Source organism: Pieris rapae, chromosome 22, assembly GCF_905147795.1.
Source record: "Pieris rapae chromosome 22, ilPieRapa1.1, whole genome shotgun sequence".
Classification (NCBI taxonomy): domain Eukaryota; kingdom Metazoa; phylum Arthropoda; class Insecta; order Lepidoptera; family Pieridae; genus Pieris; species Pieris rapae.
The window spans coordinates 1,418,278-1,437,076 of NC_059530.1; the positions used below are offsets into that span (position 1 = coordinate 1,418,278).

Consider the following 18,799-nt stretch of genomic DNA (forward strand, 5'->3'; position numbering starts at 1 on the left):
TAAGACAATCGATCTTAGTATAAAATATATTTTCCTTTTACTATCACGTAACATCTTCAAGGACAAATCAGCGATTGTCCCTTGACATCTTGACACAATAATTGTCAATTTTTGTCATTATTTAAATGACAATGACAATATTTTATGAAAACAAAAAGTTAAATGTCTTACGTAAGCAGAAGGTAAGAAATGCATGCAAATTAGAGAAAATGGTACGAATAGGTTATTTCCAAAAATAGCCTTGATGCACCGGAAGTTACACGGCGATTAGAGCTATCGGATCAATACACAAACGTTGTCTATGACTCGTAAAACAATGATTAAATTAAAGAAATATATTCATTATTAGTTTGGATACAAGATAATAATAAATGCTTTATTTTTAAGGTAATACTTTAATTTTAAATGTAAAAGCAAAGTGTAAATTAAACATTTCTTCATATTTCTTGATGGCAATATTTCTAGTCAAACTTTTTCGTTAGCGAATAAAAAAATATTTTTTAGTTTATGATATTATTTTCGCATATTGTAATACTATGATTCGATTAAACAATAATTTACTATCGATATATTTATTCGCCATGATTTCATTGGAGTAAAAAATAAAATGACCATTAAAGAAATTTTTTCATAATTATTATAAAAGGGAATACTGTATATTAAAGAATAACTTATAATACTTTATTAATTTATTACTGATCTATCAATCCAGTCACAATTTTTACAAAAAAATTAGCAACATCATATTGTGTGACACTTAAAAATTATTAATATTACAAGAATTTTTTTTAGAAGTTCATCAATTTCATAAATCATAAACGATAATCGTTCTGAAAAATTGACGTTTGACAATCGAATACGTTCCGTATTCGATTATCGAACTCTTACTCAGTGTTGCTATAATCTATTTCTATGGTAAATTACATCACCATATTTTCATGGCAGTGGCACGCATTTGGGACTTGGACTTTTCGTGACAGCATGTCATTTTCGACATTTGATTGATAATTTTCCAAAGATCCATCAAATTAGTTTGTTTGAAAGTTACTTTAGGCGCTAAGTGTGTATATTTTTTAGTTTCTACCTTTAAATAAGAATGTGAGTGAACAGGTCCCGTGTTTGGTTAGCGCGGTTCAAGGTACCCAAGATGAGTGCTCAGAAATGCGTTGTTGAGGGCTGCAACTTGGAATATGATGTAGTGTGCAGTTTCTCCTTCTACAAGTGAGTGTTTTCCCGCCTTTTATTCAATTGTATCTGAAAATTCATTATTATTTTGTATAGGATATCTCGGGCTTCGCCCATTGACCTCGAAGCGTTGTTCCCACCAAAAGCGCTTGATAACGCTAGCCTATACATTTAGTTCCTATTAGATGTTTACATTTTGTTCTTATTCATAACAACATGTTAACTGACTATAACTATCGTAACTTGTGAGATTTCATGCAAATTTAATTCCAAAATGCATTACATTAACTTTTAATTACATTGATTTTTTGGTTGAAAACTGTACTCTATTTATATGGTAGTAAGGGTCATAAATAAAACTACCATTTGATGGATTTGTCATCATTAAATTTCTCTTAATCCTTGCTATACTAACCTAAACTAACTTTCTATTTTTTCTTAATTTATGTATATAAATTTTTGTTTATTATTATGAAATATACTTTCAAGTTCAAAAAAATAAATAGTTTAACTGCTTTTAATAACTGGCATAAAACTAATATTAAAACTACATTATCACAATTTTAAGCTAAACCATGGAGGTCCATGGTTCAGTGGTAAAGTATATGGTTTAAAGCATTTTTGTCATGGGCCATCAAGCAAGTATTGAAATTCAACTTTAGTAATGAAGAATATATTCTGGCAAGATATTTAGTTTTGTCAACCAAAATACTTGTATTATATTGACTGTATTTTTAGTTAATGCTTAAGGTAACCAAAATTATTTCTGATATATTTATTTGTTAAATAAGGATTAAATTGTAAACATCAATTTATTTTTCTATTATATTTAATTCATGATACACTCCTGGATGTTAGTAAAATAAGAAGATTGGGAAATACCATTGAAGTGCATAGGGACTACATAATCTTAAAAGAAGAAGCAAAAGGACAGTATGGAGTTAGTTTAATGATAGAAAAAGAACTATGAAAGAAAATCATAGACGCTCATTAGATCATCCCATGTAAGATTAATAACAGCTTATTAATAATGAGGCTACCTGGTGCTAGTAATACCTATCAGATGTATGCACCGACAAAGGCGTTAACCAAAGAATTAAAAATATGACTTCTATAGAAACTTAAATTAACTCTAGAAACTTGTTACAAAAATATGATAATGGTTAAAAAGAGTAAAAGGTTGAGCAGTTTATAATTAATAGGTCACAAACTAAATCATGTTAATGGAAACCAACATCTTTTTTAACATTGAAAAGATAGACTATGTACAATCCTACATTGATCTTGGACAACTCTAGGAAATTCAAAGGATTCTAGATGATGCATGAAAAGGGTACTGGTCCTTAAGAGATACCATAAGGAATGCCTACAACACCATATCAGTGAAGTTAACTTGTCAACACAGGTATAAACTTGCATGATATTGTTTCAAATAGACTATGCATATGGAAGTAAGCGGGCCACATCACAAGAGATACAATAAGGAAGTGGAGAAGGATACCATAGCATAAATGCTTATTGTATATGTGAGACACGAGAGAGGGTTAGCTGGTTAAACTGGCTGAGGGTGGCCTGAGACATATTGTGATGGTAGAAGCTGGAGGAGGCTACATGTGTTCAGGAGTCTCTGACTTAGTACTAAAATAGATGTGTTATAATAATTGTTTATCAGCTATAAAGGCTTTTGTATTTCATACACTCTAAATAAAAGTAAATGTATGCAACAAAATCATTAATTTTGGTAATACTTCTTTTAGTGTTAACACCTCATCAGAAGTGGATGAGAAGAGACAGGATTGGATTGAGGGGGCGATGCATGAGGAGAGTGAGTGTCTCTGGCGACATGTTAACTTACAGTTGTGTGGGTATGTATCACATCTACCCTCTTGCCATAAAAATTATTATATGTTTTAAAATTATCTTAGCCAATCAATTATTATCCCAAATCAAATATAAGAGTGATTATTTTTATAAGCCGGAAAGACTATAAATTTTATATATGTATATAAGAGTCGGGATAGATTCAGAGATTAAGTGCAATGGTTATGATTAAATTAACCTATTAATTTTGCAGGTATCACTTTGAATTGGACTCTCAGGGCCTTTGGATAGACTCACCAATGCTACCTGAGCTCCTGTCGCCTCAGGAACAAGCTGCAATGAGACAAACCCCCGAAGAGAAGAAAGGTAATATATTCTTTTACTGGGTACAGTGTTGGCCTTGTTCCTTATATAATCCTAACTGCTCAATTGCAAAGAACACTTATTCATTAAGTAAAGAGAATCTAGAAACAAAATAAATCTATCAGGCAGAGAAGTCTGATCACCTACATCTCTATAAAATAAAATGAACAAATATTTATATTAAAGCTAACACTTATATAGCAGTGTAGTGCCATTTGTGTGTGTATGCCTGAGATAAATGTATCATATTATTATACTTATAAAAATAATATTCTGGTAAAGAAATCTTTAAAATTATCAATTTTGTATGAACAGCTGACTAAACTAACTCATAATAAAAACCTTTTATTTTAATAATAAAGCAATTATAAAACGCGTCAAACAAGTCAAGTATCTATGAAGTGTCATTCTGTATGAAGTTTGACATATTCTAACAAGATGTAAATTGTGATTTGTGATACGATTTGAATTTTGCATTTCCTTGAAGTATGCCTGAAGTTAGTGACTTTTGTCAAAATTCTTTGACAAAACGGGCCATTGGTCAAATAATAAGTAGTCGATGAAAAAAAAACACTTTTAAACTTATTTATTTAGTAAATTTTAGTTGGCTTAAATTCAATTTAAATTTAAAATCATTTATTCATGTAGGTAACATAATGTACACTTATGAACACTTAAAAGTTACGAATCACAAATTATAGGTATCGAAAATGTTTAGTTATATTGACGATTAATTACTTAATTGACGATTTCAAATAAGATGATACTCTAGCCACGTTTAAATTCTGCTACTCTTTCCGTGCTGTTTCTAAAAACGGGACAATTTGGCGTCCCACATTTCATTTCGGGGACACCGGGATTCGTAATTGGAAAGGTATGACTCCCGTATATTGGAGACAATGTGTTTGTGACATACGAAAATAATGATGATAAAATAATATCCCTAAGTATTGACTTTCAATATAATCCTCCCTATATCTCTAATATGCAATTGTTAATAGACTCAGTGGGTGGTAGCAAACCCAGGCGATCTTCTTTTGTTTATTGAAGTAAAAATAAACCAGCTTATTCATAACAGCATACATATATTTATCGTCTGTAATGTCTTCCTTAAAACTGTTTGGTCTGTTATCGTAGCGTAATTTATAATTGAATTTATTTCGCACTTTGGGTTTTATTATCGACGTGTTAAACTCGAATAATTCAAATAGGGATATTGGTTCAATGTTTTGGAGAAAATATTTCTTCTTTATATTTTTAGTCATGAAAACTATTTCTAAAAGGCACCCTTGTGCGTCTGGCTATACTCTCAGTGCGCAACTCCGACGATTTTTAAAAACGTCTTATAAGTGATCAAAATGTACATGGCACGTAAGAAGTACACGTACTAAGAATGGCTGAGTGAGCCTTTACAGCCTTTACGTATTGGTGTCCCGTAGCCTCGTCTAGAATAATAGATAGATAGAAAGAGATATATATATCGATTAATATTAATATAGATAGATATAGAATAAATAATTTTAATGGCGGCATTCCCTCGCAGTATTGCAATGCTTGTCTATTGAGTAAGGAAATCAACAGCTCACTTCACAATATTATTTAACCCCAAAGCCCAAGAGGGGACAAAGGGAACATAATAAAAGTTGGAGGAAACCGTACATTTTTAGACACTTGCCTATAGGTTGCTGAGCAGACGGAAAGTAATAACTCTCATACATTATTGATAAGAATCATTATACGTTTTGCTTACTTTGGAGAAATAAGAACCCATATTGTGAATTAAAGAAATCGTGGGAACGATTTATAAAAATTCGTTTCTTTTGTTTGTGTTTCCGTTAGTGTCTTATATATTCAGACTTTGCCTATGTATACGTGCGAGTAATAAAGCGTCTTATTGCAGGGTCAACTTACCAAGACCTTTTCGCAAAATTCGCTAAAGGGAACCAAAAAGGTACTCAAACCCAATGTAATATAGATGTTACGCATGAGTTAGAAACTACGTTTTCATACAAATCAAATCAAAAATCATTTTTTCATATAGGTAACATAATGTACACTTATGAACACTTAAAAGTTACGAATCACAAATTATAGGTATCGAAAATGTTTAGTTATATTGACGATTAATTACTTAATTGACGATTTCAAATAAGATGATACTCTAGCCACGTTTAAATTCTGCTACTCTGTAATCACTACAACTTACTTACTTACAACTCGTAATCAAACACATATGAACGTCAAAAAAAAAATACATTAAATGATTCTTATTTTACATTTACTGCCAGTTCTCAAATCAAGGGTGTATAACGGAAGAGTAGAACTGGCAATAAACTCTCCGCCACTCTTTTTAATCGCCAAGTTTTTTTTACACTGAATGTTTGTAAGCTGCAACCATTACACCATGTTCCATATGACATCTTGAGTAATAAAGAATAATAAAATAAATTAAAAATACGTCTTTGAAATCGCATCGAATATTTATGTGAAACTTACATTGTCCCTTAGTAACGGGATCTTGTATAAATAATTTATATCAGAATTTAGTTATTCACTCGTCATTGAATTTTATTCAGTGACGCTATAAGTCTAAACGGATCGATCGAATTGCATTTATGATCATTTTTTTATAAAGAACTAGCAGACTCGGCCAAGCGTTGCTGTGGCTAAGGTTTTTGTTATATTACATAGTAGTAAACTATTCAAGGGAAACGGTAGTAGAACTTATGTGAAACGTTGGTACTTTTAACACAGCGCCATCTGTTAGAATTGTATCAAATAATAAACAAAGATTTGCAATTAAATAATATTGCGGGTATAAATGGAGATGTAAGCTATTCTATGTTCGGATGTACCTCACGCACATACCAACTTGGTTACAGATACAGATAATTAACAAAATTTCCATTGAGGTAGACCTATTTGTTTGTACGCTGGCTGAGTTCACAACAGTTGCTTGCTATATTGTTAGTTATAGGATTTAGGAATATAAGTTTAATTTTTTAATGTTTGTATGTAGGATAGTTGGTGTGGGAAATATATTGGAATTCTATCGCATTAGTTGTAACTGTTAAGATAGAAAAATTTACTTAAAATAAATAAATAAATCTTTTAAGTTAGATCAAACTGCACACGGTGTGCAAAGATTGATGTCTGTTCTGTAGTTTAGGAGTCCATCGCGGACAAACATCGTGACAGGAGATTTATATATGATATGAACCGGCTTTCAGCGTAGGAGCAAGTGCTTTGACCAGGGATGAAGGGGGCACGCTCATGCCAGGCTTTGATTGTATATTAATGTTTAATTTCCATTAAAAAAGTGATAACTTTCTCTGTGTGGTGTTTTAATCTCAGTTTAGTTATCTGTAGTATTGTGTAAGAACGTAAGGGGACACTTCTTCACACACACAAATTACTTTAATATTTAGTAGAATTTCTGCCTAATGGGCTATAATTTAATTTAAAAAAATTAGTTCTTAATTCAAGGAGTTTGTTTTTAAGTGTTTTATAATGTCGACATGTGTTGAGTTAAAATGTGTCGATGCGGGGCCGGGATTGAATTATGCGTTATTTTTAATATTATTTTCGACTTTCCGACACTTTACACCACATAAATGGCAAGTTTACGGTGCAAAGAGTCACTGCGTGGAAACGTTACGTTACGTAACGGCGCGTTACATGGGCGGGGGGGGGGGCTCAAAAAAATGCGTGACGTAATACTTGAACTCCCTTATTTAAAGTTGGTTTTAGGGGCAACATTACTTAGGAGTTGGCCTTAGATCATCTCTACTACAACTATTACCTGTCTACCTCCGATTGTATTAAAATTAAAGTTATTTGTTTCAGCCGCTGAAATAATTCGCGTGGAACACAATTATAGTATGGAGGCTTGTAAGCAAGAGCCGGAGTCTATTTCTCGTCTGAATGTCAGGCAATTAGTTGATACTCTCGGTTATCTGTAAGTACCTATTTTACATGTATTTATGACACACATATACATTATTAAAAATAGACATAGATAAATTATTTGTATTAGAAACCATATTAACGTTACGGGCGGTGATATTAAGGGTTCTTTCAGAAAATTTTCTTAAATATTTGAATTTTTTGTTTCTTATACTTAGGTACAATTTAGATGTTTTTGTAATCTAAATTAGGTTATATTTGTGATCTATACAAAGTCAAAGTTACAATAACTTTATTCATATAGGTAAAAAGTACACTTTTAAACGTCAGAAAAAACATGTAAAATTAATTCTAAATTTACATTTACAACCAGTTCGCAAGTCAAGGGCATACAGCGGGCAACAAGAACTGGCAAGAAAGTTTCCTCCACTCTTTAATCTCATTGATGTTATATTGATATTTATTTTGTACTATAACTAACATAAAAGATGTATATCAAAAAACGTAAATACGAAATTATATAGTATTGTCTTTTATTAACATAACTTTTACACATTTAAAGAAAAACACTTAACAATTATTTAAATAATTATAAGTTTACAATAATACATAACTTCAATCCGTTAAAAAAGTATTTTTCTTTACATATTTATATACAAAAAGGTTCAAACATTTACGAAATCAAAATGTATTAAATGTATTAACTAAGAAATACCTAATTCGGGTGTGTTGTGTGATCGTGTGAAATGTGGATTTGTCAAAAGACAGAGAGAGGTCACAAAAAATATCTATCAGTAAAAATGTATGTTATGTTTGTAATGTAAATAAATTTATAAATGTTATTACAGATCACTCAAGAATCTACAGAAGAAGCAATTATGGGTGGTGAAAGTGGAAAGTGATAAAGCTGAAGCCTCCATCACCCAGTCGGAGCAGGTCATCACCAAGATGCAGGATCCTAAACAGATTATAGAGGTAAAATTAACTTTAGTTTAGGGGCCGTCCATAAATTACGTCATCGATTTTTTTCCCGATTTTTGACCCCCCCCCCCCCCTATAATCATCCTATCTCCCCATTCCCCCTTTCTCCCAAAATTGACGTCATTACCAGTTTGACAAAATAAAACATTGCAGATTAGAGAAAAATAGGGTATTATGTGATTAAAACACTTGGTTATAGAATCACCTTTTATTATTTTTACTTTGATATAATATACATTCTTATTATTTTTACTTTGATATAATATACCTTTTTAATTACCATTTCTTTTATTATGAGTTAGTTTAGTTAGAAATAATCTTTTTGTACGTAAGTAACTTTAAGTAAATAAATCAGAATGACGTCAATTTCGAAACCCCCCCCCCCCATCAATCATTTAACCGTCATCTGCAGACCAACCCCCCCCCCCCCCCCCCCGAATTTAGAATGACGTAATATATGGACGGCCCCTTAGTTGTGAACCAATATACTGTTTATGTGCGCATTTAACATTGGCTCGAACGGTGAAGGAAATCGTGAGGCTTGCAGTAGACTCAAAAATATAGTTAGTATTAGACGACTATATATATAGTAGTAGACGCAAAAGTATAGTTATCTGAGGACCATACCTATTAGATTGTAGTTGCACTGGTTGTTTATACATAAAAACGAAGTTATACATATGATGTATACAATAACTCTCTCAAATATATGCGCATACACACCCATTCACACACTTGTTCACTCATTCTTAATTTTTAACACTAAAACTATTATTATATTTCTTTTTTTAACTTTTTTAAACATGTACCATGTACTACGGAATTATTATCTTCTAGTTACCCACAACACAGAATTTCCTTAGTGTGTGGGGACTCGTAGGTGTATTTATATGAATCTTGTCATAACCATTTTGTCATAAATAAAGTTTTTATTTATTTTTTTAATATGAGAAGAATTTGATACATATATCTTATAATAATAAAATATAGAATCACATATAAACAAATTAAGTAACTAAAAATGTCCAAGAATATGCAACAGTTATGTTGAACGCTACAGTGACAAAGAAATAATATTCAAAATAATATATGTTGAATATTTACCCAATGGTTTTGCTCCAAACTTCAATAGATAATTAAACTTTAATATACAATTTGTTGTGTCTATGTGTAACGGCACATATTTATATTAAGATTACCTTACAGATTATCCCACAAACATCTCAATCAGTAGACAATAGTCTTCAAAACCAGACCGAAGTGCTTCAAATGATAGACGATGGCACAATTGGAGATAACTTTATATATGAGATTGCTGAAGAACAAGAGATAACCATGGATGAAGTGAAGGAAATACCGGCTGCTGAGAATCAGGTAAATTACAAGTCAGCTACTTGATTTTAGCCATAAATAAATATATGAATCTCACAGGTAACACCATGTATAGTTCTGAAGGATCAGTAGAATTGTTTCTCAGTATATTTAAAAAGGTACAGTAGAGGACCAGTAATTTTAAATTCAGGATTTGTTAAGGCGGCATATATATATATATATATATATATTATATTTAAGATTTCCTGGTTATTATTTTCCTTATTACCATCAAATAATCGTTTTTTTATTTTCTAGGAGTGGACTGTTAATATAATACCGGACGACTCTAAACCCAAATATGCATACATCAAACATTGCAACTCGGGCAAGAAGAAGCGACACTTCACATCAGAAATGAATACAATCTCTTTACAAGGTAATTTTTGCTTCTATTGTTGTTGAAATATATTAAACAAAGTATTCCTTCAAGTAAAGATTTTACTAATTCTTGAAAGACCGGCAACGCACTTGCGAGCACTGGCAATGTGAGAATTCATGGGCAGTATCACTTAACATCAGATAAGCCTGCCCTATCCTATTATATAAAAAACACAATGTATTATTTCTGGTAAAGTAGGTTTTTGTGACTACCCAAATAATACCATAGACTCATTTGCTATGGTGATAAAAAATTTTATTTATTGTTTTCTCTTCTTACTAGGGTTGCCTGGAAGAGATCGCTTGTTAGCGATAAGGCCGCCCGTTGCTTCCCTTGTAATTTATATATATATTGTGTTATTTGTGTTTCTTTCTAGCAACGAAGTGTAAATAAATAAATAAATAAAAAGTTAGTTTTAGACTAAAGTTTAATTGATGTCACAGGTGACTTCGAAAACTACTATATCCTCCCCGATGTAGACCCTTCAGTTGGTGTCGAAATCACCACCAGCTACGACCAGGAAAACTACATAGTCGAAGAGTATCCCCACTTGGTCTTAGAGGAGCGGCCACGAAAACGTGATCCCGAAAGAAAGAGGAAAAAAAAAACTCCCCCTACTGTTAGACAGCAAGTAAAGCAGATAAAAACTGAAATTGGCGAAGACTGGGTGATTGACAGTAATATATATGAGGAGCAAGATGAAGAATATGATGACAAGAAAGCGGCCCGGGTGAGGAGAAAAAATAAAAAATATTTAGGATATGATTTTGTCACATAGATTTGTATCTTTTGAGTTGTACACAGGTTTCAGATCCTGAGATGGAAATATAATAAAAATTGTCAAAGTGACGGTTTGTATTAATTTAGATATCACAAACTAAATTAAGAATTATCAATTCCTTTCTTTTTGATTGATTCAAAAATGTGGATAATATTAAATTTAGATAATTTGACTGTTTGATATCTTATTCCACCTCAGGTATCTGTTCTTTGGGACGAGCATACTGCAATATTTAAAATACTGTTGTTGATTCATTGTCATAATGAATTGCAGTGGTAAAATAAATTATCTGAATAGAATTTTGGATGACCCATAAAATTTTGTTTTAGGTGTATTTAAATGATTTTTCAACGAATGTCTAATACAGAAAAGCCATTAATAAAGGAACTATATTAAGAAGGTTGGTTCTCACTCTCATAAAACAGGGTCAGCAGTTATTTTAAAAAGCTCCGTTTGATTAATCTTAGTGTGAAAAGAAACATGGCAAATACGAAATGGAGATTTATTCCTGTGTAAAATCAACTCAAATAAGGAGCTAATTAAAAATCTTAAACCTACTCCTTAATTACATAACTGGAAATAAAATGTGTAGTATAGATATTAATATATTATAAATGTATTTTTTTGCTTCCTAAATAATCATTATTAGTGTAATTCACGTTATTAATGTTAAGAAAATTTTGATCTACCCTCACAACGAATTAATTCCTAACAGAGATAAACATTTTGAGGGTAGATGAATATTTTATTGTTTGTCAATAGTATAGTTTTCTTTACAAATAACTGCTTCAAGATTAATCTTAGGTGATTTTCTAATGTTGTTGGGGTAGTGTTTAATTCAAAATGCTAATTGTGTTACTCCATGTTTCATCAATACCCATATTAATAGTAAGGTGCGGTGATTTATGTTTATAAAATGCACTATCCATTAAGTTAAATAAAAGTATAAAAAAAGAGCACTATATTAAGTACAGCCAATTTTTATTAATTTAATTTTCATAAAATCAAAACCAGCTAAGTAATTAACATTCATATTCTTAAAGAATAAAAAGCTGTAATAAGTGTTTCCTGTATATGATGCACCATTTGCGAACCGCAGTAACAACACACGCTAACTCAGGGTAAGATACAGAGTGGAGACAGATTTATGTATGTCAAACTCAACACACAAGAGTCCTAAGTACTAGGTCTACTTTAAATCTGACACCCCACATTCATAGCAACATAGTGCAGTATCTGATGTACAATTTTCTTTTAAAAAAATCATTTTCTACAGTGATGTCTATGGTATATTATTATATATTATAAACTATTTAGATAATACTTTTGTCTAGGCTCTTATGTTAACTCTGTACATCAGAAAAAACACTTATCATTGAATATATTTGTGAAAATTTAAGTATAGAAATCCTACATATAAAAAAAATATGTACAGATGATGGCTTTTCACCTAGTATATATTAGCCATTCTTCCACAAAAATTATGTTTTTGAGTTTCGTTACATACTGAATATAAGAACATTTTAAAGTTGTGTTTTATTTTATCCCTACATACGATCATAAGAACAGTAAAGAAGGAACATCTTACCGTCCTAAACCTATTCCCCAAGTCCTCAAATCAACAATGAGGTCAAAAATCACCTTTATATTATAAGTACCCAAGTAAAGTCTATGTAAATAACGCAACACTTGTCGGATCAGACGATGAGCTAGAATCTAGATAATACATCTTTTCCTTAGGTTAAGAACATTAACAAATAGATGTTCATTCATCTAATTAGTTATTTAGTAAAAAAAAGTTTATGTAGGAGGCAAACGGGAGGGGGCTCATCTAATGTTAAGTGATACCGCTGCCCATGAACACTCACATTGCCAGAAGGCTCGCAAGTGCGTTTCCGGCCTTTCAAGAATTGGCACGCTCTTTTCTTGTCCCTAAGTCGAATTGGTTCGGAATTATTTCAGCAGTGTGCGGCAAAAACTGCCTTAGGAAACGCTAAGTTGTGGAACGACGGATGTTGAGGTGATACGGATGGTAATTTGTATTTTGCCTTGACGTCCGATAATGAAACTCAGCTGCAGGTTGAACAACTCAGAACACTCTCCATGGTAAATGCGATAGAAGATGCAGAGAGCTGAAAGACCTCACGAATCACGATTCTACGCAACGCCAAGGGATTGAAGGGTATAACATTATTATTATTTTTTTTAATGGCAATAGTTATAATAATATTTTTCTAAGCAAAGCTTCTATAGTTATCGGCCAATAATTAATGGAGTAGTCTGTGGATATCTGATAGTATCCGTCAATGTCAACTTAGAACTCATTAAGTGTCCGTAGTCCGTACTCCGTTGCCTCAAATTTAAAAGTTTGAAAATTGAAAACAGTGTTGTTTTGCGTTGCTATTGGTGTGGTTGCTAGGTGTTTGTTTGGCATATCATAATTCTTATTTTACTGGAAAAGAAAACAAAAAGATGGCTGTAAGTAATGCAAAAATTGTAATAACTGTTGAACATCTTTGGGAAGTATATGATATATCCAATACTTTATTGTTCCAATATAACCTCAAAGTCGGCTAAAACATGAAGTTAGTTTAGTTCTTAATCTCTGTATTTGAACTTAATGATAGAACATTTCTCTTATTTACTATATGGCGTTTAAATCTATAGTTACTTTAACTTTATAATAGGTAAACTAGCTACTCTTCTGTGTCTTAAAGTATGTAATGTTTTAGTCCCTAGCAGCAGCACAGGTACAAGAGGTACGCTCAATAACTCGAATAGAGCGAATTGGCGCGCATTCCCACATACGTGGGTTAGGTCTTGATGATGCCTTGGAACCACGAGCAGTGTCACAGGGTATGGTGGGGCAGAAGATGGCAAGGAAGGCAGCTGGAGTCATTCTACAAATGATACGAGAAGGTATGATTGATCAATCTGTTTGTTGTCATGACTACCACAAAGTTTAAAATGTGTACCTATCATGTTTATTTGACCTTTCTGGATAAACAATATTTTTTTTATAGTATTTTAATTTAGCATGAAATAAACGTCAGGTTTAGGTTTTTTTTTGTATATTAATGATTTTGTAGATGGGTCTTAAAACTGAATAATGCTTTGCTTTTATCATCATTTTTTTTTAACTTTATAGGTAAAATAGCAGGCAGGGCAGTGTTATTAGCTGGACAGCCAGGCACTGGAAAGACTGCCATTGCCATGGGATTGGCACAAGCTTTGGGACCTGACACACCATTCACCAGCATGGCAGGTAATTAAAAATTAAATGTTCAAGTTAAGTAAAGTTTCAAGTTTAACAAATGCTAATAAGAAATCTTACTTTGTATGCAGTGGTTTTAAGAATAATTAGGCTTAACAGGTATAAAAGTAGCTTATTGTCTCTTCATCAGACTGTAAACCCAATCAGACAGAATTAAACAAGAAAATAATAATTTTTCTGTGAATAGTTAGGATGTCAACAAGAATTTAGATTTTATTAACTTTTTTAAATGTATTTAATTACAAAACATATCAATTCTGTGACTGTTTCAGGATCTGAAATATATTCTTTGGAGATGAGTAAGACTGAAGCATTAACTCAAGCCATCAGGAAGTCTATTGGAATAAGAATAAAGTAAATATTTTTAGTAAATTTTTGTATTAAAAGGAATATTAGAAGGAACTAGACAATTTAGAGCTTTTTAAACTTATAGGATATACAGTATGTACCATCAGTTAGGAATACACTGTGTAATTTTTACTTTTTGTTTGTTTTTTAAATACAAGAACAAAAAAATCTATTAATAAATTGAATAAAATCAATTTTAATTTTGAGTGAACTGTGCAAACTACAACTAACCGGTGGCTGCCATATAAAAGGTTATAATTTCTAGCTAAATGAAAATGTTTGGCTAGAAGAATTAATAATCTAACAGATTTAGTCCCTCCCACATGAGGGACAAAATCTGTTACTAATACGTAATTTACAGGTCTTAAAAGATGTCTTAGTTCTTAGCCTTAGTTTAACATTTGTTTATTATTCTAAACAGAGAAGAATCAGAGATAATAGAGGGAGAAGTAGTAGAAGTAGTGGTGGAAAGGGCAGCAGGTGGGGGTGGAGCCAGGACTGGTCGTCTCACATTAAAAACCACCGATATGGAGACTAATTATGATATGGGAACTAAGATGATTGACTCACTACTTAAGGAGAAGGTATTTTATTTCTGTATATCACACAGTAGTAGTCTAGTTGTGAATAGTATGTGTATTTTTATATATATCTTATTTAAATGAGTAGAATGATAGTGTTTCTTTAACAATAATTTAACAGTGCTAAGATTTTTACTGAGGTCATTATACAATCGTAGGTGCAAGCAGGTGACGTAATTACCATAGACAAAGCCACAGGAAAGATAAACAAACTCGGCAGAAGTTTTGCAAGAGCCAGAGACTATGATGCTACAGGTAACATTTTTATAGATAATAGCTTTTTTTAAGTTTTAGTCCTAAATTTTTTTTTAGAGAAATACTGACAATACACATGCATTGAGTGGTACATATTTTAAATGATATACATTATTGTACAGGTCAACAAGCCCGTTTCGTTCAATGCCCCGAAGGAGAACTTCAGAAGCGTAAAGAAGTAGTCCACACCGTCACATTGCATGAGGTAGATGTCATCAACTCGAGGACGCATGGATTTCTTGCTTTATTCTCTGGTGAGATTCTATCAAGACAGACAAACTTATATAATTTTAATATGTCTAATGGTGGAAGAAGTGTTATTTTTAAGCGTAGTCCCCTTTTATTCTTAAGCAAAAATTTTTGAAAAATATTTAAAAAGTGGTCCATAATTCCTTCAAAAATCATATTAGGCTAAGGAGTCATCTTCTAGGGATGAGATGTTCTTTTAACTACGGGAATAGGAGAATGATATATAAATAAAACAACCTCATCCACTTTGACACACAACTTTGTTTTTTGTTTCGCGTACTATGCTGTGGCAATATATTTGCAAAGAGAACTCTTTAAGAACACGTACTACATGACGTAAACAAATAATTTAATATTTTATATTTATAAACAAGGGCCATGCCTGACACAATTTAAAATTTTCTTCCTAAGGAGAATGTACCATACATTATCATTATTTATTGAACACTTCTCATATATAACAGTGTTGCAGTGACTGTATAAGGAGCTTTTTTGTGAGACTACATAAATCCAAAAGCGATAATCGATTTATTGGTCGCTTACTAATTTGTTTAGCGCTGAAAAGAACGTCTGCTTGATTTAAAGAAAAACACTTTTTTAACGGATTATAGTTATGTATTATTGTATTATAAGTTTAAATAGCGCTATGTTGGTGTTTACACATTGATTTAACTTTATTTATAGGTGACACTGGTGAAATTAAGTCAGAAATAAGGGAGCAGATTAATAGTAAAGTGGCCGAGTGGAGGGAGGAAGGGAAGGCTGAAATGATTCCTGGAGTATTGTTTATAGATGAGGTAAGAACGTTTTAGAAGAACATTTTATTTTATCCCTTTTAACGTCAAAAGCATAGAATATAAAAGAAGATGTTATAGGTCAAATGTAAATGAAGTTGCATTATGAAGGAAAACCTATAGTCTATGTTTATCGTTTATGAAGAATCTATAGTCTACAGTTTACAAATTGAAATGTTTTATAATATTACTTTGTGTTTACTGAGATTGTAAAAGCAGTTTACTTCAGGTGAGACACTTGCTCATTTGCCACTAGTTACATTATAAAAGTATAGCTGATAATGAAGGAGTATATTAAGTCTGGTATTATATTATTAAGGATCTTGTAATAAGTTTTAGAAAAATATTCAATTATTCAATTGAATATTCTAGAGTAAGATTCTTTAATATCTTTTCTAGGCTCACATGCTGGATATAGAATGTTTTTCATTCCTCAACCGAGCTCTTGAATCTGAAAGTGCTCCGGTGGTTATAATGGCAACAAACCGGGGAATAACCCGAATCCGAGGGACAAATTATAAAAGTCCACATGGAATACCATTGGACCTTCTGGATAGAATGATCATAGTCCCCACAGCACCTTACTCGTCCCAGGAGTTAAAAGAAATACTTAATATTAGGTATGTGATAATGTTCATTGGCAATTTTTTTTTTACAAAACTACTGATAACAATTAAAATCACTAAGTTAATCGAACTGCTGATATTATACATTTAAAGACAGGCTGGTATGTATAAATTATTTTTTATTACCCATTACACCATGCATTCAAACACGGTAGATGTGTGTTAGGCATACAAGGCTGATAAAATGGCTACGACAAAAAAACGTTTCTTGCGGCGAAACTTTATTCAAATCAAATTTTTATTATTTTTCTTTTTGTTTAATTTAATTGTATAGGTGTGAAGAGGAAGACTGTCAGATGTCAAGCGATGCGTTGACAGTGCTGACGCGTGTCGCCACAGAGACGTCACTGCGTTACGCGATACAGCTTATCACCACTGCTTCGCTTGTTGCTAAACGGAGGAAGGCCACCGAAGTGAGTACTATTTTTTCTATATATTTGCATGCACTTTTTTTTTATCATATGATTTAAAATTAAATCTTTAGGATGTAATGATTTTTTGAAGTGAAACTCCTTGTTCGTTTTGATTTCAAACTGAACGCAATGGAAAAAGAGACAGACGCAAATTCATGAGATTTAACGTGAGAGGAAATGAGATAGAAAGCTTTGCACGCAACTATTGTACAGATACCGGCAAAGTTGAAAGTTCTTGAGCATTAAACAAGGTAGTTGGGGCAAAGTTTGTGCATCGTATCGCAGCGCGGTACACACGTCACTGCCGCCGCCCCCACTCTCAGTGATACCTAAAAATCGTTTCTGCAGAACATTTGTTCAATGTATGCCGGTATCTGTACCTTTATGTAATTTTACTTTAAAATTGTATTTAACCTATATCTTATTCATAAAAAGTCTATTCACCTAAATTATCTATAACAGTAGAATTATGGAATCGACTCCCGGGGTTCACCCCTTGCAGATACAATCTCAACCACAACTGGAATAAGTTTCCACAGAGGATAGCTCTTTTTGGGCGTCTCGTAGGATCGTTAGCTATTCTATGCAAAAAAAAACATTTGGTCAAGTTATTAATGACAATTATTATAATTTCTGTTTACTAAAGTTAAATATTTTTTTCAGGTAAGCATGGAGGATGTGAAGAAGGTGTATTCTTTATTCCTTGATGAGCATCGGTCTGAGCAGTTTCTTAAGGAATATCAGGATGAGTTCATGTTTAGCGATGTATCGGGATCTGGTGGTAGGTCATATTAATTACCAGCACCAATAAGAATTATTTCTTATTTCGATTTCACATAGCTTCAAAATATGTCAGCCTATGTTACTCAGGTGTACCATGTACTATATGGTTAAATTAATTGAATAGGCTGGCGACTCACTCGTGAGGGCTCTAAAATGGAGTGTCTTTGGACGGTGGTATCATATCAATCAATCAATCATAATTTATTTATTCAGTTTAGATGCGACTTAAGGCATGCTTATGAATGTCAAAAACGTTTACAAAATTCGCGAAAGAGCAAAACTACGCCATCGCCATATATCAGGCAAACCTCCTCCTCCATTCTATAAAAAACTAGTCGACATTGACATGCCTGCAATCTATTTTCATGCCACAGACACATCAAATTAACAACACCCTTTTATTTTTATTGGTTAAAATGTTGAATAAATAAATGAATCTTACAGATCAAAATTTCTTTTAACTTATAGTAGAGATGCGTTTCTAAATCTGTGCTTTAATGTAATTTATATAATTTCAGATGGACCTCAATTGATGGAAGTATCTCAGTAATTATCTAATGTGAAATTTTAATTGTAAAAGGACATTTTGTTTAAGTTACTATAAGAAGTTAGCTTTATGTTTTGTTACTGATTAAATACTATGCGATAAGAGATTTGTGTTTTATTAATTAATCTAATATGTATAA

At 32.1% G+C, this 18,799-nt stretch overlaps 2 protein-coding genes across 3 annotated transcripts; both read left to right on the forward strand.

Annotated features, from left to right (window-relative positions):
* The first annotated feature begins 924 nt into the window (after positions 1 to 924).
* On the forward strand, positions 925 to 12,318 carry LOC110996695. Of its 2 annotated transcripts, XM_045633100.1 has the most exons (9): positions 925 to 1,221; positions 2,943 to 3,050; positions 3,260 to 3,372; positions 7,216 to 7,327; positions 8,124 to 8,250; positions 9,463 to 9,630; positions 9,886 to 10,006; positions 10,453 to 10,739; positions 11,120 to 12,318. In XM_045633100.1, exons 1-9 carry the CDS (start codon positions 1,148 to 1,150, stop codon positions 11,150 to 11,152), a joined length of 1,143 nt encoding a protein of 380 aa, XP_045489056.1. In that variant the 5' UTR covers positions 925 to 1,147; the 3' UTR covers positions 11,153 to 12,318. The 2 variants fall into 2 exon arrangements, with proteins under 2 accessions (XP_045489056.1, XP_045489055.1); XM_045633099.1 differs by having other exon boundaries at positions 10,453 to 12,318.
* A 794-nt stretch (positions 12,319 to 13,112) lies between these two features.
* Positions 13,113 to 18,764, forward strand: LOC110996699 (ruvB-like 2). Its single transcript, XM_022264511.2, has 12 exons — positions 13,113 to 13,268; positions 13,523 to 13,709; positions 13,939 to 14,055; positions 14,337 to 14,418; positions 14,834 to 14,996; positions 15,152 to 15,248; positions 15,371 to 15,502; positions 16,182 to 16,294; positions 16,691 to 16,911; positions 17,192 to 17,330; positions 17,994 to 18,111; positions 18,632 to 18,764. Exons 1-12 carry the CDS (start codon positions 13,263 to 13,265, stop codon positions 18,661 to 18,663), a joined length of 1,407 nt encoding a protein of 468 aa, XP_022120203.1. The 5' UTR covers positions 13,113 to 13,262; the 3' UTR covers positions 18,664 to 18,764.
* The last annotated feature ends 35 nt before the right edge of the window (positions 18,765 to 18,799 follow it).

What these genes read in the sequence shown, in the direction of transcription:
- LOC110996695 (XM_045633099.1), top strand. Translation starts at nt 1,148, where the DNA reads ATGAGTGCTCAGAAATGCGTTGTTGAGGGCTGCAACTTGGAATATGAT. An exon ending in GTTGATACTCTCGGTTATCT is followed by an intron (nt 7,328 to 8,123) that starts GTAAGTACCTAT and finishes ATGTTATTACAG; the next exon opens with ATCACTCAAGAATCTACAGA. An exon ending in GAATACAATCTCTTTACAAG is followed by an intron (nt 10,007 to 10,452) that starts GTAATTTTTGCT and finishes TTGATGTCACAG; the next exon opens with GTGACTTCGAAAACTACTAT.
- LOC110996699 (XM_022264511.2), top strand. An exon ending in CAGAGACTATGATGCTACAG is followed by an intron (nt 15,249 to 15,370) that starts GTAACATTTTTA and finishes ATTATTGTACAG; the next exon opens with GTCAACAAGCCCGTTTCGTT. An exon ending in GAGTATTGTTTATAGATGAG is followed by an intron (nt 16,295 to 16,690) that starts GTAAGAACGTTT and finishes TATCTTTTCTAG; the next exon opens with GCTCACATGCTGGATATAGA.